Here is a 23,002-nt window from a genome sequence, read left to right on the forward strand (position 1 = left end):
GACCCCACCAAACTCGAGGCAGGCCTCAGAAGACTGAATCACTGGCAGCAGTAGCAGTTTCCAGACTTCACAGCCACGACAAAGACAACTTAGAAGGTCAATAGGAAAGGACTGTTAGATCTGGGTAAGAGAGGAGCACAGTCCTGGGCCGGCAGGAGTAGCAGCAGCAGTGGCTGTTTTTAGAGCTCTTAGCCTACAGATGGTGGATGGATCAAACAACTGGTCAGGAGACAACAGGGGTCTCTTTGTTGGCAATAAGGCAGGATTCTATTGCTTTGCCCATACTTAGTCCTGGTTGGCAGTCCTGGGGTGAGAAGGAGCACTAGCAAAGCAAAGCTTGTGGCAGCAGTGGAGAGGGGACCCTCCGCACAGTTTCAGGGTATAAAAGAGTGCCTGTGGTCACTCACAAATGAGGGCACAGGCAAGGAGAGGAGTAAACAACTGTCCTCAGATCATATCATCTTGGAAGAACTGAAAACTCACAGGTCCCTAGAAGTATCTCTGAAAATAGCTGCACAAAATTCCTGAAGCTTGGGACAGTTCACCCTCCACACTGGAAGCTGAGCCCTACCTTAACAAAGAGTTAAAAAGTCAAGTAATAGGCTGGGAAAATGGGCAAACAACGGGAAAAAAAAATCTGACTATAGAAACTTACTTTAGTGACAAGGAAGATCAAAACACATACTCAGAAGAAGACAACAAAGTCAAAGCTCTTATGTCCAAAGCCTCCAAGAAAAATATGAATTGGTCTCAGGCCATGGAAGACCTCAAAAAGGATTTTGAAAATCAAGTAAGAGAGGTGGAGGAAAAATTGGGAGGAGAAATGAGAGTGATGTAAGGAAATCATGAAAAATGAGTCAATAGCTTGGTAGCTTGGTAAAGGAGACTCAGAAAAATACTGAAGAAAATATCACCTTAAAAAATAGACTAGACCAAATGGTAAAAGAGGTCCAAAAAGCCAAGCAGGAGAAGAATGCCTTCAAAAGTAAAATTGGCCAAATGGAAAAGGAGGTCCAAAAGCTCAATGAAGAAAATAATTCCTTAAAAATTAGAATGGAGGAAATTGAAGCTGATGATTCTATGAGAAATCAAGAAATTATAAAACAAAACCAAAAGAATGAAAACATAGAAGACAATGTGAAATATTTTATTGGAAAAACAACTGACCTGGAAAATAGATCCAGGAGAAATAATTTAAAAACCACTGGACTACCTGAAAGCCATGATCAAAAAAAGAGCTCAGACATCACCTTTCAAGAAATTATCAAGTGAAACTGCCCCAATATTCTAGAACCAGAGGGTAAAATAGAAATTGAAAGAATCTACTGATCACCTCCAAAAAGAGATTCTAAAATAAAAATTCCCAGGAATATTATAGCCAAATTCCAAAGTTCCCAGGTCATGGAGAAAATATTGCAAGCAGACAGAAAGAAACAATTCAAGTACTGTGAAACCACAATCAGGATGGCACAAGACTTAGCAGCCTCTACATTAAAGGATTGGAGGACTTGGAATATGGTATTCCAGAGGTCAAAGAAGCTAGGATGAAAACCAAGAATCACCTAACTGCCCAGCAAAACTGAGTTTAATCCATGAGAGGAAAAAATTGACATTCAATGAGGTAGAGGAATTTAATGCATTCTTGAGAAAAGACCAGAGCTAAATAGAAAATCTGACTTTCAAATACAAGACTCAAGAGAAGCATGAAAAGGTAAACAGGAAAGAGAAATCATAACGGACTTATTAAAGTTAAACTGTTTACATTGCTACATGGAAAGATGGTATTTGTAATTCATAAGACCTTTCTCATTATTAGGGTAGCCAGAAGGAGAATATATAGACAGAGGGTATAAGTATGAGTTGAATATGGAGGGATGATTTCTAAAAAAATAAAATTATAGGGTAAGAGAGAGTAATGTACTGGGAGAAAGAGAAAGGAAGAGGTAGAATGGGGTAAATTATATCACATAAAAGAGACAAGAAAAAGCTTTTACAGTTAGGGGGAAGTGGGGAGAAGTGAGAGGGAATGAGTGAACACTATTCTCATAAGAATTGAGGGAATAACATACACACTGAATTGGGTATAGAAATCTATCTTACCCTACAGGAAAATAGGGGGGAAGGGCTTACAAGAAGGGGGTTGGGTGATAGAAGAGAGGGCAGATTGGGGGAAGGGATAACCAGAAGCAAACATGTTTGAGAAGGGACAAGGTAAAAAGAGAGAATAGAATAAAAGGGGGATGGGATAGGATAGAGGGAAATATAATTAAGTCTTTCAAAACATGACTATTATGGAAGTGTTCTAGATGACTACATATGTATAACCTATATTGAATTGCTTCCCTTCTCAATGAGGGAGTTGGGAGAGGGGAATGGGGAAGGGAGAGAATTTTGAACTCAAAGTTTTAAAAATGAATGTTAAAAATCGTTTTTTACATGTAACTGGGGAAAAAATAAAATACCAAACTTAAAAAAATTAAAAGAGAAAAAATAAAATACTAAGTTTAAACATTAAAATCATGCTTAGGAAGCTATCTTGGTTGGTTCATAGGTTCAATGAGAAATGCTTTTTTTTTTGTTTATTTGTTTTTATTTCAAAGGCCCTTATGCCAGGATTAGTTCCTCTACTGACTATAGCTTAAGTTTCCAAGCTCAGGGGCTGTATCAAAGGAACAAAGGCCAACATTAACACTGATTGCTTCACTAGGGAAGTAGTAGTGATATGAACCACACTAAACATAATTCGATGCACCTAAAGTTTACACACTACTAAAGAATATCAGGATCAAATTTATCGCCATTTCCCCAAAGAAGATCAAGGGAAGAACGAGAAAGAACAGGAGAGAGAACAATAGTTGGAGAACTCAAATGCTAATGCTGTATTTGAGAGCAGCTAATGTGAGAGCAACTACAGAATGATCCTAAGAGAGAAGGATAAAACAGATACACTGTTTTATAGTTAGTGTTTATGAGTTACTATGAAAAGTACAGACACATGGAAAGAATCTTGGTTAGATTACATAACATAAAACTACTTATGTTAAACTTCATCTCTTGTGGCAGGTATTAGTTAGTTAACACATAGAGTACAAAACCATCATGAGAATTATTTCTAAGTTGAACTACTCGTACTCCCATGATCAAAAACAGTATAAGCAAAAATGAAATCATTAGAGCTACATTATTTTTTCTGAAATATTCTATTAAAATAGACCTAGTACCTTCTAAGCTCCATTCCATTTACCTACGCATCAGTTGCCTCCATTCTCTCCTTCAAACTATATTATATGAGGTGAAGAGACTTCTAAGAAGTCCCTGTATCCTATGGTTTCCTTTCTTTTGCTCCTCCAGACTATTTATCCCCATTTTCACTTTCATTTTTTGCTATTAAATTCTTCAAATACTTGAGGAATTTTCTACTTATACAACTCAAGGACTAGAAACTAAAGCTAAACACTTTCTATTTTTGGAATGGAAATAGTTTCCAAATGACCCAAAACTTACCTGTTTGAAGTTTGATGATTGAGCTGGAGCAGATGCTGGACGCTAAAAAAAGATAGAAACATGGAATAAAACCATCTATTCTCCTAAAATTCCTATGTCCCCATCCACCAAGATTAAGATGTGAAGATGGTAGAAAGTAATCACCAGGAAGAAATCTAGAATGAGACTTCTATGAGATGGAAGTGGTGGATCAAAAGCATTTAGTTCCCCATGTGCTGTCTTCCTCTCTAGTATATCTATTTCCAGTTTCATTTTCATACTTCTGAAAGCATGAACATTCTAAAAACTGATAAAACAGAAGTTTCTCCAATACTTCAGCGGAATTTCCTCTTCTACACATAAAGATCACAACCCTTACATGCCTTGTCATTTGGTATAATTCTTTTCCTTACTCTGACAAATTCATTTCACATGTTACATGTAACACAGCTGTACTTCCTTTAGTCACAAAAATACACTGTAGGCTTAAGGAGAATGATATAACACCATTGCCTACCCACTAGCAAAATAAGGAGAGAACAGATATTCTAGGATTTTCATAATTTTGGTAATAGAACACAACAATTCATCCATGACAGACATGTAGCCATTCCAGAGAGAAACTTGGCAAAAAAAAAAAAAAGTATATTAAAATTGCATGGCAGCATTGAAAATATAGTTTTTTAGCAAAAACAACTCTATGAGATCAAATCTATAAATGTTAGTTATTATTATTATTATTATTATTATCTAGATAACGGTCATTTATATGAACACTACAGGAACAATGTGAAGAAGCACATAACCAATTGTGATAAATTGTCTCAGTACAATAAGGTTAAAACTTCAGTTCTCCCTATTAAAAATAAGAACAAAATCCTTGATCTATGATGATCCACTGATCAATTAAAAATCAGGCTCCTAATTTAAATTTTCTTCCAAAAAGATATCGCTCAAAGAAGAGCACTCCTTTTTACCACATTAAAAAGTTCAGATATTTTCTACAAGAAAAAGCATCACATACTTGAATAAGTAACATTCTGTCTGACTGTCAGTCCAGACATATTTTATCAGTGCAGGTCACTATTCTATGTGGTGTGGGCAAATATAAAAGAAAGAGACAAGATATAGTCCCTGCCTGCTGAAAATTTCCAATCTAGTAAACAAGATACAAGGAATAACAAAGCAACAAACCAGGCGTACAAAATAATAAAGTACAGAGAAAAGAGATGCTGATTAGAAGCAAAGCAAAAGAATCATCAGAATGAGGTGGTTTAATTAAGGAATGCTTCTCAAAGGAAGATGAGTTTTGAGGCAGTTATGTAATCAATCCAGATGGGCAGAGAGAAGAGGACAAGACTTCTAGATGGGAGCGTGTGATACAAATGAAAGCACATTAAGTGAGAACCAGCAAGTGGTATGAGAAGAATGACAAGCTGATTGGCACAGCAGGAAGAGAAAGGCTATTCTGGAAAGAGAGTAATCAGACAATGCCAGAGAAATATCCAAGAGGATTTAGACTCTGTACCATTTCACTTCAGGCAATGTTTCATGGATACTGTTGAGGAGACCCACTTGTTGGGAAGATTTTCAGCAGTACATCTTTTGTCTAGATCATGAAGCTAAGATGAAGATCATAAAATACTTAACAAAGCACCAACTGGGAATTAGTATATAATCTTCCCTTTTGTGCCCAGATTATATGGATATTGATCTGAGAGAGAAGAAAAAGAAGGGGAGGCAAAACAAGTAAGAAAAAAAGAAAAGGAAAAAAGTTTGATTGACAGCATGAGCTACTGATTTACCAAGGCTGAATGTAACTAACTGGCTGTTAGCTGCCTATTTATGTTCGTACTAAAAGTCCTGTGGTGCAGTGTTCTTCAGCAGATGCCCTGACAGTTCACGTAGCCTAAGCTCCCTTATTTGGTTCCTGCGCCGGTTTAAATCAGGCGCTCCCCTGTGATCCTCCTAGAAGCTCTGAGCTGCTGAATTTGCTTACCTGATTTTTCTGGAAGGCATTTCCCCTAGAAGGCTCAAATGTAGGATACATTGGCCTGGTTGATGACCGCTGAGAAGAGTCTTGGCACACAAATCCTGAAGAAGGAAAGGGCAATGTTAGAACCTGCCATTTTCTAGGAAATCTGCAGGTCTACTTTTACCTTTTCTTTTGTAGTACAAACCAAGTTTCATTGCCAGTATCCTACCCAGGTAAAAGCATCCCAAAGGTCTCTACCTTCAATTATGCCTGAACTTGAAACCACCATAACTAAAAGGGACCAGATACAACTCTTGGCTACACGGCCTTTTTCTTATTAAGAAAAAGATGTTTAAGCTAATGAACTTGAAAGTAACGACACAAACAATTAAACCCATTGCTGCATTCACGTTAGTAAAACAAGACCTGTTCTAAAAACTCTGTTGAATATTGACTGGAAAAGAATTCTTTAATTGGGAGATTCTGAAAAAAAATCCATAAGGCAAAGAGACCTGCCTCTTTCACAGTGGTCGCTACATCTTATTTATGGCTTAAGAAATCAAGAACTAGCTAATGTCCACTTACCTCCTGAAGAGAAGCAAGTTTTCTTCCAAGGAGAATAGAATGACTGAGTCCTTTACTTCAATAGTATACTAAGTATGGATCTACCTGAAATGTTCTGTGTAATGGTCTGTTGACTAATATACCACAGTCTACCAACCTGAGACTATTCCTTCTGAATTTTCTTGGCTTCTCTTTTTAAAAAAGGTTTTGTTGTTGCTGTTGTGTGTTTATTTTCACAGCAATAGTTAAGGCACCTTCAGTTTTAGCTACTGGAGAAAAAACCACGTTAAGACCAAAAGGGATTGTTTCAATGAAAATGTATCCAGTTTTCTTTACATCAAGAAGGCTTTGACTTGTATGAACTGATATAGAGCAAAGTAAGCAGAATGAGAAGAACAGTGTAAACCACGATCACAATAAGACAAAGCAAAACAGCAGTGAAGGACATTCGAACTCTGATCAGTCCAATGACCAATAGTAACATCATAGTATTATAAATCTATAGCTAGAAGGGACCATAGAGACCATCTGGAGTTGCACTCTTCTTTCACCAGTGAGGAAACTGTGGCCAAGGTTGGTGAACTGATCTATTCAAGGTCACCCAGATATTAAGTGTCAGAGGTGGAATCTGAACCTAAGGCCTCTAACTTTAGCATTGTACTGCAGGGCTGAAAGAGAAACATGCCTTTCACAGTGGAGGGAGACCACAGGGTAGATACGGCATATGTTGTCAGGTACTGTCAACCTGTTTACTAGTTTGTCCTAATGGTATTTCTTTATTACAAAGGAGGATCCAAATAGGGTAGAGGATGAGAAGGGGAGTCACTGAAGAAATGACAGTGATGTTAAAAAAAAAAATAGGACTTTTCAAAAAAACATTTCTTTCAATGAATCTATATTTCATCTAGGACAGGAGGAAGTTAGGGAAGTTGGGAGACACAACAGGTAAGAACACTTTCTCTCACTTCCCTGAAAATATCATTTCTTACTACTTCTTCCAAGAAAGTTGGCAAACCTGACACTGCACTAATACTGTACAAAATGCAGACTCCAGTTAACTTTAATAATGTGTTAAATTCAGAGAAAACTACTTACCTACAACAGTGAACATATCTGAAATCATACTGGCTTTAATCTTTAGGTCCAGAGGTGCATCACTGAGAGTAAAGAAAGAAAAATGAGAGAGATTATGAATTTAACAATTGAATGGATCAGATGCTTCCTTGAGAACATGTCTTCAATAGGCTCTAACAGATCTCAGAAAATAAAGGCTAACAAGGCATAGACTGTATTAGAGTCCCAGGAAAGAAAATGTCATTATGAAAAGAGAGGAAAAGGGGAATTCAGCTAAAGGTACTGGAGTCTAGTGTTACATACCTTCTCTAATGGGAAGGCTTAGTACAAAGGTTTCTTTAAATACTTCACCTTTATCTTACCAATGACATAGAGAAAAGCCTTTACTGGACAATATTCATCTTACTCAATTTCATTAAATGGCACATTGCCAACATTCGCTTTCATTGAACACTGCATCTGGTTGATTTTCAGTATAATCAGTAGGGCTTCCCAATTGTTCAGTGAAACTCACAGTTAATTAAGAGTCCTGGCTGTAGAGGTTGTGGATAGAATTTTATCTGGTATTCCAAATGATATTATACCTTTTCTTCAAAACAAGGGGTCATCCAGAAAACAATAAAGAAGTCTCCCATGTGAGAACACTTAAAATCTTTAGAACTGCATAGGCACAGGATATAGAATAGGGCAAGGGGGCCTTTTATCACCAATGCTAGCTTAGACCCATCATTCTACATCCCCAACATATTTTTAATTGACTTACTTAATAATCAGGACAAGAAACAAAGTCTCTACTATACTTTGGGGTAAAACAGAATATAGACTAGCTTCTATTAAAAAGTTTCCTCAATAAGTTTTGATGACAATGGAATACTATAATTTCCAGAGCTGTACAAGAAATATACTCCACGTCTAAAACTTTCACTAGTCTCTATCTACAACGCCTAGAAATGAACACAAGGGTGCTCGCTTCAGCAGCACATATACTAAAACTGGAACGATACAGAGAAGACTAGCATGGCCCCTGTGCAAGGATGACCCACAAATTCATGAAGCGTTCCATATTTTTAAGCTGAGCCATGAATGGTCATTGGGAAATGCTTGCATTGCTCTGCAAGAAACCTTGGACTTGGACTTTTGTTAACATCTTATCAAAAATGTGCTCCTCTGTAAGCTAAAGTACACTGCTATTTAACAACAAAACACTGTAACAATAAATAACTTTGTTCCCTTGATGAAAAAAAAAAGAACACAAGGAAAAATAATGTTGGGGTGGAGGAGGGTCTTATTTCTTTAGTAATGAAAAATATGATAAAAACCATTTTGGTGTTACTAGATGAATGCATAGCCCTCACCTGGTGATAGTATTCACTTACCAGGCCAAAGAAGGAGAAAGATTCACTTCCAGCAACCATGGTTTCAGAGTTGAATCAATGAGAACATCAAAACCATAAAGCTCTAGAAATAAAGCAACAATCAACAATGGAACACTTAAAAAATAATAAGATAGCAAAAGTTAAGCAGAGGACACAGATAAGCAGGGTTTTGTAGTACCACCATATTAAATTTAAAGCATACTTTAAGAAAACAAGCTATATATAACAAAAATTCATAGGTTCATATACAAACTGATTTTCTGTTCTTTGTATATAGAAATGTTCATTTGTCAAGTTCAAAATAAAAAAAAATTTTTAAACAAAACAAAAAAATTTTTTTTAAAGAATTTTAACAATGCACGACATCACTTTCTATTTCACAAACTAATAGTCCTTCCTGGTATGGAACAACGTGAATCCAAATGTGGTGGGTTATTTCAATAAATTAAAGAATCTTTAGAGTTCAAAAGAACTAATACATATTATTGTTGTTACTGTTTAGTTGTTTCAGTTGTGTCTGACTCTTCATGACCCCATCTGGGGTTTTCTTGGCAAAGATAATGGAGTGGCTTGTCATTTCCTTCTCCAGCTCATTTTACAGATGAAGAAACTGAGGCAAAGAGGGTTAAGTGACTTGCCTAGGATCACACAGCTAGTAAGTTGTCTGAGGCTGAATTTGAACTCAGGAAGATGACTCCAGGCCTGACACTATCCACTGTGCCACCTAGCTGCCCTCAAAGCATATTATATGGCATTTTAAGATGCCTTTGTAAGAGACTATATGCCCCTAAAGTTCTCACCTCACAAAATCAAAGAATAAAGCCATCAATAAATTTATTCAGTGTCTCCTATGTATTAGACATAGAACAGTGGCCTCATGAAATGAACAAAATCCACCTGGGGGCAGGGTATACAAAAATTAAAATATTCCCTGCCTTCAAGGAGCTTAAATTCCAATGGGGGAGACAGCAGATACATAAGTAAGTATATACAAAGTAAATACAATATAATATGGGGGGGAACAGAACTAGAAAAAGGGGGGTCAAAAAGACTTGATATAAGTTCAGATCAACCTGAAAAATGGCACAGATAGAGGAAAGCAAGTGATATGCAGGAGAAATGAAGGCCAGTTTGGTTGGATCTTAAAGCAGGCAAAGACAAATTTATAACAGGACCAGAAAGGTAGGTTGGAGCCAGATAGTGAAAAGATTTAAGATCAGAGATAGAAGTCTATTTGATTGTGAAGGTAACAGAGAGTCCCTGAACTTTACTTAACAGGGGAGTAATATGGTCAAGTCTATGGTTTATGAATATTACTTTTGACAGTTGTGTGGAAGATGTGTTGGAGGCGGGAGAGACTGGAAGTGAGAAGACCAATCAGGAGGCTACTGCAATTCTTTGAGAAAGCAAGTCAGAGGGATTGTTCTGCTGCCAACATGAGTAAAAGTTGAAGTGTGTGTGTGTGTGTGTGTGCAAGCGCGCGCGCGTGTGTGTGTGCGCGCGTGTGGGGGGCATAAGTTGAAGTGGGTGTGGATGTGCACGTGTGTGTGCATGCAAGAAGCAAGAGCAGTTAAGTTCTTTCAGTCTACATAGAACTATTAACAAAAGTCAAAGATAAAGGGTGTGAGTCTAGGGCCTCACTGGCTAAATTCACTCTGAAGAACCCAATTCCATTTCACAAATAAACCATTTGGAGGCTTAGTTATCTGATGAACAGAAATATCAATCTCTCTTCACATTCTGTTCTCAGTCTTCATCCTTCTTAGCCATTATTTGTTGCATATGACAAGTGTTAAATATCCTATGCCCTCTTCCCGGATACTCTTTCCTCTCTGGTTACCTGTCTGACCATTCCTTATACCATTTCCTTTGCTGGCTCATTATGCATGTTGCCTGCCCCTCACACCCAAACTGGGGATGATCTTAAAGGTTCTGTCTTAGTACATTTTCTCTTTGTTCTCTATACTCCCCTACCCTGTAACCTCATCAGCGTCCATGGGTTGAACCACCATCACTACACAGATGACTCATAGATCTATACATTCATTCATTATACATGTATTAAGTGCCTACTAAGTACCAGGTACTGTGCTAAGCACTGGCAAAACAAAAAGAGGCAAAACACAGACCCTGCCCTCAAGGGCATTAGATTGCAATCTAATGGGGGAGACAACATGCAAACAAATATATACAAACAAGTTAAATAAAGGATAAATAGGAAATAATTAAGAGAGGAAAAACATTAGAATTAAGAGGTTACGGAAGGCTTCCTGTAGGAGGAGGGATTTTAGTTGGGACTTAAAGGAAGCTAGGGAGTCAGTGATTAAAGTGAAGGAGGGAGGGCATTCCAGGCATGGGCACAGCCAGAAAAATGCCTGGAGCCAAGAGACGGAGTGTCTTATTTGTGAACAGCCAAATGGCCAGTGTCATTGGATCAAATAGTATATATTAGGGAAAAAGGTGTAAGAAGACTGGAAAGATAGAAGGGGGCTAGATTATTTTGTATTTGCTCTTGGAAGTTATAGGGAGCCACTGCAGTCTAGTCAATACAGGGGTGACACGATCTGACCTGAACTTTAGTGACAAGGGAATGGACTGGAGTGGGAAGAGACTAGAGGCAGTCAGATGCACTAACAGCTACTGCAGTAACCAAGGTGTGGGGCAATGACAGCCTTCAGGAGAGTGGTGACGATGTCAGAGGAGGGAAGGGGGTGTACTTGAGAGATGTTGCAAAGGCGAAACAAACAGACCCTGGCAACAGCGTGGATATGGGGAGGGGGAGGGGGAGGGGGAGAGACAGTGAGGAATTCATGATGACTTGCGAGCCCAAAGAACTGGGAAGATGGTACTGCTCTCTACAGTAAAAGGGAAGGTTGGGGGAGAATGTAAGGGTTTAGGGAGAAAGATAATGATTTCTGTTTTTAAAAATATTGAGTTTAAGATGTCTACTGGAAAACCAATTCAAGATGTATGAAAGGCAGATGAAGATGCAAGATTGGAGGTCAGAACAGATTGGAACAGGACAGGTAGATTTGAGAATCATCATCGTATAGATAGCAATTAAATCCGTGGTAGATGATGAGATCACCAAATTAAGTAGTATAGAGAGAGAAGAGAAGAAGGCCCAGGACACAACCCTGTAGGACATCTACAACGGTTAGGGGGCATGACCTGGGTGAAGATCCAGCAAAGGAGACTGAGGAGTAGCCATATAGGCAGGAGGAGAGCCAGCAGAGATTAGTGTCCTGAAAACCTAAACAGAAGAAAGCATCAAGAAGGAGGGGGTGATCAACAGCATCAAAGGTTGCAGAGAAGCTGAGGAGAATGAGGATTGATAAAAGGCCACTGAATTTGGCAATTAATAGATTACTGGTAAATTTAGAACAGTTTTTTTTTTTGTGTTTGTTTGTTTTTTGATAAGGCAATTGGGGTTAAGTGACTTGCCCAGAGTCACACAGCTAGGGAGTGTTATGTGTCTGAGGCCACATCTGAATTCAGGTCCTCCTGACTCCTGGGCTGGTACTCTATCTACTGCACCACCTAGCTGCCCCATTTTAGAGCAGTTTTAATAGAGTGATAAAGAATGAGAAGAGAGAAAGTGGAAGCACCTATTGTAAATGAGCTTTTCAAGGAGGTTAGCCACAAAGGGCAGAAGAGATGTTATTAGGGATGGAAAGATCAAATGAGGATTTTTTCAGGATGGGAGAGACATGAGTATGTTCGTAGGCAGTAGGAAAGAAGCCAGAAGACAGAGTAAGACTGAAAATAAGTGACAGAAAGGGGACAGTTTGTTAGAAGAGATAGGAGGAAAGGGATCACTTGAGCTGGTAGAGGGGTTAGCCTTAGGAGTAAAGCCATCTCATCTTGTGATACAAGGGCGAAGGAGATAATGACAGAAGGCACTTCAGTGATATGACAGGAGGAAGAGGGAAGACAACAGAATTCACTGAGAATGGCTTTATTTTTCCTGTAAAATATAAGGTGAGGTTCTCCACTGAGAGGGGAGCCATGGGAAGTTTGAGGACAGGTGGGATGGTTTGAAAGAGTAACTGTGGAGAGTGGGATAGTAAACTGATAAGGAAAATCTAATAGAATTGTCTAGCAGCAGTGAAGTCCCAGTTGAGGTTATGTAACATAAATTTGTAGTGGACCCCAGTCAGTACGGTTGCATGATTTTCTCCACCTTCATTTAACAGCACATGTATGGGCACGAAGGCAACAAATGGTGAGAGGGATCTAAGGCTGAGGCTTGACTAGGCGTAAATGGTGATATGATAAGGAAACTAGGAATTCAAGAGAGGAGGACAGTGTAACCTGGGGGTCTGCAGACAACCACTAACAGGATTTTGATTGGGTGGCAAGTTGAATAGTACATACCTCAAAGGAAGAGATGTTACTGAGTGAAAGAGGAAAGGAGAGAACTTAGAAGTAGAAATGAGGTACAAGGAGTATTCCAATCCTCCCACTTCCACCAATGAGCCAAGGAGAATGAGTGCAGGTGCAGCCAGTACTGGAAAGGGTGGACAGGAAGGCTGTATCACCAGGGGAAAGACAGGTTTCAGTAACAGCTGGTAGATGGAAGAGATTGGCAAGGAACAGATTTAAGATGAAGGCAAGTTTGTTGCCTATGGAACAAGCATTCCAGAGGGTACAATGGAAGGTCTGTGAGGAGTTATGGTGAAATTTGGCAGTGGGAGGGTTGAGAAGGATGATAATGAGGAATCAAGTAGTAGAGGGTATGGATTGGGGTTTGGCTGATAATCTCACAGTTCAGAATCACTGGAATGTGAAGGGTATGAACAGGTGTGAAAATATTCATCATTAAGTGGAGGACTTCACTCCCCTACCCTAAAAGAAGAGTCATAGAAGAAGGGTAGCCTCAAGTCGAAGGGAAGGTTGTTCTTTATACTGGAGTTTCTCCACTTCCCAGCTGGGAGACTGGGTTGACAGCAGGAGGTGGAGATACTTTGTGCTGGTACAGATGGAAATGGTTGCTTTGGGGTAGATGTTTAGCTTTTAAAACCAATCACAAACTGGCCCCAAGCAGTCTTTCCAACCTCACTGAATATTCTTAGCTAGATGAGTGGCTAGAGAATTGGGCCTGGGATCAGGAAAAACCCGAGTTCAAATCTGGCCTTACACACTTAACTAGCTGTGTAACCCTGGGTAAGTAACTTAATCACTGTTCATCTCAATTTCCTCTACTGTAAAACAGGGATCATAACAGTTATTACCTACCAGAGTAGTTGTGAGGATCAAATGAGATATCAGTAAAGCATTTAGCACAGTTCCTGGCACATAGCAGGCATTTTCCTTCCTTCCCACACTCTGTGATTCAGCCAAAGTGATTTTCTCTCTGTTCCTCATATATGGCACTTTATCTCTAGCCTCTGTGCCTTTGCATGGGCTGTCCCCCCAAGCCTGCCATCCCTAAATGCACTCACCTCTGCCTCATAAAATCTTTCTCATTCTTTAAGACACATAGCTCAAGTACTACCTTCTATGTGAAGCCTTTCCCAATCCCATCCAGCTACTAGTGCCCTCCTTCCCAAATTATCTTTTAACTTCTTTGTAATTACATTCATATTTGTTCTCTTTATATTTACTCTGCATATACTTCTATGTTTGTTATCTTCCTCATTATCCTCCTCGCAAATAGACTTTCGCTGTATTTGTACTTCCATCAATCAGCACAGCACCTAGTACACAGTAGGTATTTAATAAATGCTTATTTGTTGATTACTACCCAAAACCTTACATTAGAGTCTTTAAAAACAGCAGTATCAAATATTGCTCAATCTCTTCCAAGAGGAGACAAAATCTCCACAATTTTTGACTGAGTTTAGGCATGGAAAGCAACCAAACAGCCCCCTGCATGTTGCATGAGGAGGCAGCACAGCACAGTGGCAGGAAGACAGGGCTGGGACTCAAAGGATCCATGTTCTAGTCTTCAATCTGTTGTTGTATAACCCTTAGGCAATCTGTTTAACCATTACTGTGCATAAGTTTTCTCATCTGTAAAATCAATGGACTAGTCTAAATTATTTCTGAGGATCCATCTAAGTCCATTCTTTAACAACTGATCCTGAAAAATTCTGCCTACTTCACAGATGGTTTGGAACTGTTTCTTAGGCCTCTCAGCATAAAAGTAGACCATCAATCCTATCTAAAAATCCAGAAGCATGCTGCTCATATTTCCCTGGCAGTCTTAATGTATGTCCTGCCACTGGACTCCAATGATCCTGCAGGAGAAAGTGAGGCTGATGACTTTGCACAGCTCTGCTTCACTTAAAAATCCAATTCACTCAAAAGTTAAGATATTACCCTCTTGATATAATTGGTCCTCTTCGAGACCAAAAAACGAATGAACAACAACAATTTCCCTGGTTCTTCCGTCCCTTTTCCCATTATGTGGTGCTTCAGAAACCCTGTGTTTAGCACTACCATTTCTGTAATATAGACTAATTTATGTCACCTCTAAGTTGAGTATCTGTGAATGTCTTCTAAATGTAGTTGCTTACTATTCCATTTAATTTTCAAGAACTTTAAAATTAGTTAACGAGAAAAAATTTCAAGTGGTTACATCCCTCCCTCTTGCCTTCAGTCAGTCAATGAGCATTTATTAAGATGAAGTGCCCTGAAACTAAGATTTATGGAGATGAGTTGAAGGAACTGGGCACGCTCAGCCTGGAGAAAAGAAGATTTGAGGGAAACGGAGCATGATATCTATCTTCAAGAATCTGTAGGACGATCATGTGGAATAGGGCCACACTGGTTTTATTTGGCTCCAATGAACTGAAAAGAGGCAAATTCAGGCTTTGAAAAAATTCCTGACAATTAGACAAAGTAGTATGAGCTGCTTTGAGAAGTGGTGGATTCCCCTTTCTTGGAGGTGTTCTAAGAGAACATGCTACATGCTAGGCATTGTGCTAAGCTCCAGGATACAAAGAAAAGCAGAAATATGGTCTATATGCCCTAAAAGATCTTACATTCTAACGGGGAAGACAACGTGAAAACAACTATGTGTGTACAAGATAGTCAATGGAAAGTGATGTCAGACAGAAAGCATTAACAGCAGGAAGGAATCACGAAAGACTTCTTGCAGAGGGTGGGATGTGAGCTGAATTTTGCAAGAAGTAATGGAATCCAAGGGGCAGAGGCAAGGAGGAGAGTATTCAATGTATGAGGGGAGAGGAGGGGCCCTGGCTAACCGTATACTTTTGGAAGATCACTTGAGCAGCTGAATAGAAGATAGACTGAAGCGGGGATAGACTTGAGGCAAGGAAATCAGCCAGATAATTACAGCAATAGTCCAGGTATGAGGTATTAATGGCCTGCACCACACTCTACCTGCACTAACAGAGAGAAGCGGACATATTCAAGAGATATTCAGAAAGGATAACAAATAAATTGGCCTAATAAATATACATTTTCATCATAAGTTCCAAAGAAGAATATTAGGTATAATTTTGTTAACAAAATCACAACTGAGGAAATTTCTTATGTCTAACCTAATTTTCAAAAAAAGCACAGAATGTGCTCCTTTAATCTGAAAAAATAGCCTGCTATTCAGTCTACTAGCAAATAACAAAATACATCAAATAAAAATGCTAATTGCAACATCCAAAAGTCTACTGTCATACTATAATTTAAATGAATGTGATACCATTATAGATACAGTTCAAGGAAAGCAATATGTTCTTCATAGCTTTCAAATTTTGATATTAATACATGAATTCACATGATTCGATCAAATAAACATGTGAGAACAAAGTACAATACAAATGTAGATCATGGCATGGTGGTACATGCTTGTAATTCCTGCTCCCAAGGAAACTGAGGCTGTACACTGCTTGAGCTCAGGAGGGAATTCTGGCCTGCAGCAGACTAACATGGTATCTGCACAAAGTCTGGCACCAACACAGTGAGTCCCCAGAAACAAGGGGACACCAGGATGACTAAAGAGAGGTGAAGCGGCCCAAGCTGGAAAAATAGGTGGTCAAAGTTTCTGTGCCAAGCAGTAGTGAGATCAGGCCCAAGAGTGGCCACTGTAGTTCAGCCTGAGCAAGATAGGAGAATAGGGACCCATTTTCAAAAATACACACACACATACATACAATGCAAAACCCCAAAACAAACACATATAAAGTATTATTAACAATTAATGCCACACAGGATGGTGTAGAGGGTCAGTCATGGAGTCAGGATGACCTGGGTTTGAGCCCTGCCTCGGACAGCTTAGCCATAGGTTCCTAGGCAAATCACCCTCTCTCAGGCCCCCCGACATTTCTCTAAAACGATACATTAAAGATGAGATGCTGAGCTGTACTAGTGGAAGGAGCTTCTAATCAGGAGTTCCCTATCCTTATGAAATCACAAGTCTGTGCTGAAAACAAATACAAAAACATATTATCAAATAATTATTTGACAATGATAATGACGGTGACAAGTCAAATTTTCAGAGTCAACCATTTATGGCTGAATTACATAGAATCACAACCAATGAAATTAATTGCATTTACTACCAAATCAAAGGCACATTCTAATATTCTCAGTTGACAGGTCTTTCTGGAGAGTAAGAGTGCCAATATATTTGGGGGAAGTAAGAAGAAAAAAGACCCAATTAACCCAGGATTAAACACTCATTAGTGATGATAACCTAATGAACATTCATGTGAATTAAGACCTGTTAACGATAACCAACACTCTAGGAAGTGAACCAAGACTAAAAATTGATCTTCATATGTACTGGGGAGAGAGAAACTGAACTGAAAAGTATCAGGACAAACTTTTTAAAAGGGTCAAGTTAGGATCTTAAGATAAAGAATGAGTACTAATCTTACAATAAGACCTTAAAACTTGCAGCTTGAGTGTTCTGCATGGACATTAAAGATCTAATCAGATTTAATGAGAATAGTTACTCCCGGGATGATTAAGCTTCCTCATCTTCTAATTTTATATAATGGTCTTAATTTATCTATAAACTATCTACAATATTAAAAGCTCTATAATAGTGTCTGCCAACCAGTGTGCTGGGATAAATTAGTGTACTGCTAATCTTTCATAAGTATGTGAGAAGAAAGTTGGGTTTTCCCCTATACAATCAATACAACCTATTAAGCACTTACAATGTGCCAAGCACTTTGCTTAGGATGATACAAAGAAATAAGTGAACAGTGCCTGTCCTCAAGGAGCTTACATTTTAGCACAGGAGACAACATGAATACATAAATATTTACATCATACTTTAGGTTGTTTGGGGAAAGAGTGTACTAGCAGCTAAGTTTATCGGGAAAAGCTTCACACAGAGAGTGGTGCTTGAGCTGATTTTTGAAGGAAAACAGGGATTTTAAGAGGTAGAAGTGAAGAGTGGCCTAGGGGAATAACAGGACTACTTCTTCAAGAGACTGGAGTAAAGAAGGAGATGTTGGGGAATATATCTATCAATCAATTTATTAAGTGCCTACATGTGTTAGGCACTGTGCTAAGTGCTGAGTTGTCAGGTAAGAAGGAGGGGAGAAGAGGGAGCTCTTGGCAGATAAATTTATTTTTTTTTTCAGTGCAGTATCAAGCAAGAGGCAGCTAGATAGCACAGTGACACACTGGCAGCAAACCTAGCTTCAGATACTCACTAGCTGTGTGAGCTTAAGCAAGCTACTTAACCTCTGTTTGAGTCAGGTTCCTTAACTATAAAATGAGGATAATAACAGTACCTACTTTGCAGAGCTGTTGGGAGGATCAAATGAGACATTTACAAAGTACATAGCACAATGGCTACCACATAGTAAACACTATATAAATGTTACTGTTTTATTGTTGTTGTTGTTGTTGTCGGTAGGGAGTGGCTGTTGGAGGCTTAAAGATTCTGGTAAATATGGCACTTGTTTTATGTTGGCTGGCATAGTTTCCCTTTAAGGAATTAATGATGCCATCCTGTGGATTTAATTAACCCAAAGTTAATTTAATTAACCCAATTTTGCACTACATTAAGAATAGAGTACGATTCCAGATAAGTTCTGCCTTCCTCTGATCACATATGGAGTATTGTGTTCAGTTCTAAGAGCCACAGTTTAATCACTGTATTAATAAGTTAAAGAGTGTACAGAGGAAGGTGACCAAGATGAAGTGCCCTGAAACTAAGATTTATGGAGATGAGTTGAAGGAACTGAGCACGCTCAGCCTGGAGAAAAGAAGATTTGAGGGAAACGGAGCATGATATCTATCTTCAAGAATCTGTAGGACGATCATGTGGAATAGGGCCACACTGGTTTTATTTGGCTCCAATGAACTGAAAAGAGGCAAATTCAGGCTTTGAAAATATTCCTGACAATTAGACAAAGTAGTATGAGCTGCTTTGAGAAGTGGTGGATTCCCCTTTCTTGGAGGTGTTCTAAGAGAAACTGTATGATCACTTGTAAGTTATGTTATAGTGGGGATTTATTCCTGTTTAGATTGTCCTAGATGACTACCAAGGCCCCTTCTAACTCAAATTTTGTGGTTCTGTGAGTCTGTGCTTTGGAGGTTTGGTTTTTGTTTAGCAAAATTTCTATTACCCTGAAAGGATGCCTTTCTGATCAAATATTGCCAATTGCAGTCATAAATATAGAGGTGGAGGGGGAAGGTAGCATTTTATTTATTTAGAATTTATTTAGGAACTATATACTTTTTAATGCTATCACAAGTAAAGTTGTTTTTAGTTGCATTTTATAGTCCATGAGAGCTCACTGTAATCTAATCAAGAAGCAGTTAGGTGAGACAATGGCTAGAGTGTTGGGCCTGGAGTTTGGAATAGCATCTATGAGTTGGGAGATATAGATTCAATTAGGGGAAGGGGGATCAAAGGAAAGCCTTGCTGCCACAAGAGCCCCCTTGACATTAGACAGCAAAAGTTTGTGGTGTATTTAGTTAGAAAAACTGCAAAAATTTTTTCAGCAATTTTCAGTAACAGATAAAATAGAGGTGGAAGAGGATGGGGAGAGTTGGGACTTGGCAAGGCATGAGCAGTGATAGGATGGGGCAGGAAGGAATTTGAGAATAAAGAATAGAGGTGAGTTGAACTGATTCACAAAGGAGTCAAGAATGGAAAAGGAGAAGAATAGTCAGAGCAGAGGTGACGGCCTGGCAAAACACAGAAAAGTGGATATATTGTAGGTTGTGGTAAGGACAAAGAATAAGTCTAGGAGGAATAAGGCATAGGGAGGGCTGGAATAATAGACTATGGTTTGATAAAGAAATTTGAGAGTTCTTAATTATGGAAGTAGAGTACTTATTGGTGAGGACAAGATCAAGTCTATGAGGCTGAACCAGAGTAGAGGAACGAGTCATGGGAGTTAAAGAGATTGAGGAATTGGGAAGTTAAGAGTATTTGAAGGAATATCACTATCTATGTCAATATCAGTATTTAGATATAGACATTGATGTAGATATAGATATTGAAGCCCTCTACTATGAGGGAAGGAATTTGGGTGGAGATGGCCATTGTAAACTAAGCACCGAACTCACTGAGAAAAAGAGGAAGAATGCTCTTGGGGTTATTAGATGATAGCCACCACAATATGGATGGGGTAATAAATATGGATAGAGTAAACTTCAAAGAGAATGCAATGGAAGGGGCTGGTAGATATAGAGCAGGACATTGGGATGAGGGTGGGGGGAATACAGAGATCAGTGGGGATTCGAGTGGACAGCAGGAACTAGAGAGGAGAGATTTTCTTTTTGGTAGTCTGGCATTTAGTATCACAAGGGTGGGAAGGGTAAACTATGGTGAGAGTTTGCTAACCACTGGAGATAGAGTTCAGGCAGAGGATCAGTGGACGGGAAGAACTCATCAGATCAAGGGAGGTGAATAGGATGTTTTTACCTCATGGCATCCCCATGTGAATGCCTACAGTGTGTGGATGTTTACTAATCAAAGCAGCAGCAATAGCAGTCATCTATTCCAAGATGTTCACACTGTATGAGCCCTGAAAAGGGCACATTCCCCCACCCTATCTAGATTAACTGTTGGACCCCTGTTCATCTCCCTTATTTCTTCTTCCTTCTCTCCATTTTTCAATCATACTCAAATTTGCTTTATTAAGACCTATCCTTTCTAATCTATATAATGGTACTTCCCCTAAGTCAAATTTCCTCAGTGGAAAAAAAGTACTTCTCTTAGCCTCAATGGCAACAAAGTTAAAAATATACAAGTATGTTAAAGAAAAAGGAAAAGGGCTGGGAAGCACCAAGATGAAGGACAAAAAAAAATAATTTTCAGCAAGCCTAGAAAAATGAGGTAGAAAAAAAGGGTGAAAAGAACCACGAAACTGCCAATAATAAACACTAAGAATGTGAGGGAAGTTCCTACAAGAAAGAGCAAGCCTAATGAAAAATAGTTCAGGAAGGGAGGAAATGGAGGAGATGCGTAATGTAATGAAATGAGGATCTACTCAAGGTCTTCAGGCATTAGCAAGCACTTCACACTTTATCTTAGCATCAAACCACTAAGTCCTCTTTGATTATCAGGATGCCGTCCTGTTACTTCAGCCCAAAAGAAGTCTGGCCCTTACTATTCCTCAGGGCAAAGGGAAGTTGTTTGAGGTTGGCATCACTATATCTTTCAAAAGCTACGGGAGAAAAATAAACTCTTTTCACTTTAAATTTGAGTTGTAAAACTCAGGAAGAGAATCCATAGATAACTTCCTGGAAAAAACAAAAATAAAAACAACAAGGAATAGTGTTTACCACCGTTTCCAAGATGAAGAAAAAATACTTCATGCAGCAGAAATAAAGAGTTCAGGTACTAAGAAATAAGTTGGGTTCACACAAGACTATGCTGCAACTTATGTAAAAGAAAGAAAATCTTGAAATATGACATTCCAAAACGAAAAAGACCAAGGCTTATCAAGAATAACTTAACTTGCAAAACTGAATCTAGACCTACGAGGGAAAAGGTCTTTTAAAAGAGGAATTTTGAGCATTCCTGATAAAATGATCAGAACTGAACAGAAATTTTGAAATGTAAACACAGGAATCAAAAGAAACCTAAAAAGGTAAATACATTTAAGAAACTGGAAGGGAATAAATGATGACAAGTTGCTTATTTTTCAGTAGGGGAATAAGAGATGATTATCCTTGTGCATGGAACCCCACTGTCTTAAAGGATCACAGAGAAAGTTAAGAAAGACAAACTAAGGACTTGGGAATGGTTGTGATCTGCTTTTAGATAGGAAAGAAAAAGAAGAAAAAGAAAACACTGAAGAAAAAATGAGAAGAAAGAACTTACTACATCTCATAATTAGGGTCTATTAGAAGGAGAATATACAAAAATGAATGGTGGAATGAGAGAGAAGGAATAGCATTAATCTTACTGTTATCTGACTTAGACCAAAAAAAAGGGTTGAACACACACAGAAAGAAAAAAAATTTGGAGTGGAAATATATAAACTCAACAGAGAATCAGGAAGGAACAGATAAGAGGAGAAAGGGGAAAGGAACAGAGGGAAGGCAATATGCATTTATATAATGCCTACTATATGCCAGGCACCAGGCTAAGCACTTTACAAATATTATCTCCTTTAATCCTCACAACTGTGAGGTAGGTCCTGTTATTATCCCCAGTTTACAACAGAGAGGAAACTAAGGCAAATAGAAGTTAAGTGACTTGGCCAAGGTTACATAGTTATTAAATGTTTGAAGCTGGATTCAAACTCAGATCCTATTAACTCCAAGGCTCAGTGCTTTTACACACTGCACCACTTAAATGCCTCATAAGAGACGAAGAAGAAGGAGATTTAAGAAGACAAACAGAATGGGAAAAGGAACAGACACAGGCAAAACAAACTTTATCTTCAAAGGTGGTTTGTAAAAGAGAAAAGAAATGAGTCTAAGAACAGGTAACTGGGGTTTGGGCAAAGTCAAGAGAGGGAGAGTTAAGAATTCTAGAATTTGAGAGTTAAAAAAGATCTCAATAGCTATTTAATGTAATCAACAGATGAAAAGAATCCCTACAATGACATGCCCAACAGCTGCCTGAAGACTTCCCCAACGGGGGTTGGAACAGACCACTTCAATTATAGATTACTAGTGTTAACAATTTTCTTTTTCTTTCACCACCTTCTTCTTTGGAAGGAGAAATGAAGTAGATGGCTAAGAGAGGAAAAGGATAAGAAGATATAATGGAGAAAATACATGATTTATAACAATTACAACCATAAATGTGAATGTGAACAATTATAACCATAAAACAGAAGAGGATATCAGAATGGATCAGAAAGCAAAATACAACAATACATTGTTTAAAAGAAACATCTCTGAAATATAAAAATCCATAGCGTTAAAATGAGGAACTAGAGCAGAACCTATTAAACTCAAAAAAGCAAGGACAGCAATCAATCTCAAACATAGCAACAGGAAATATTGACATGGTTAAAAAAGATAAGCAGATTGTGCTTTGTTATTGATAACAAAATAGAATCAATGCTTATATATATATGTGTGTGTATATATATATATACACATATATATATGTATATACAACAAATGGTAGCGC

General features: G+C 38.5%; 1 protein-coding gene and 1 non-coding gene across 3 annotated transcripts in view; one reads left to right on the plus strand and one right to left on the minus strand.

Moving 5' to 3' along the window:
* Positions 1-23,002, minus strand: part of TTLL5 (tubulin tyrosine ligase like 5) — a 230,980-nt gene that overhangs the window by 203,646 nt on the left and 4,332 nt on the right. For both annotated transcript variants that reach the window (XM_027844934.1, XM_027844933.1), the window contains exons 3-6: positions 8,473-8,554; positions 7,118-7,179; positions 5,483-5,577; positions 3,505-3,546 (exon numbers count right to left, since the gene is read on the minus strand). In XM_027844934.1, coding sequence (XP_027700735.1) covers positions 3,505-3,546; positions 5,483-5,577; positions 7,118-7,179; positions 8,473-8,554 — 281 coding nt within the window. The remainder of the gene's footprint in view (positions 1-3,504; positions 3,547-5,482; positions 5,578-7,117; positions 7,180-8,472; positions 8,555-23,002) is intronic.
* LOC114030218 lies at positions 8,059-8,165 on the plus strand. Its single transcript, XR_003567571.1, has one exon. It is a non-coding gene; the product is annotated as a U6 spliceosomal RNA (small nuclear RNA).

Source organism: Vombatus ursinus, unplaced genomic scaffold, assembly GCF_900497805.2.
Source record: "Vombatus ursinus unplaced genomic scaffold, bare-nosed wombat genome assembly UNPS02014945.1, whole genome shotgun sequence".
NCBI classification, from domain to species: domain Eukaryota; kingdom Metazoa; phylum Chordata; class Mammalia; order Diprotodontia; family Vombatidae; genus Vombatus; species Vombatus ursinus.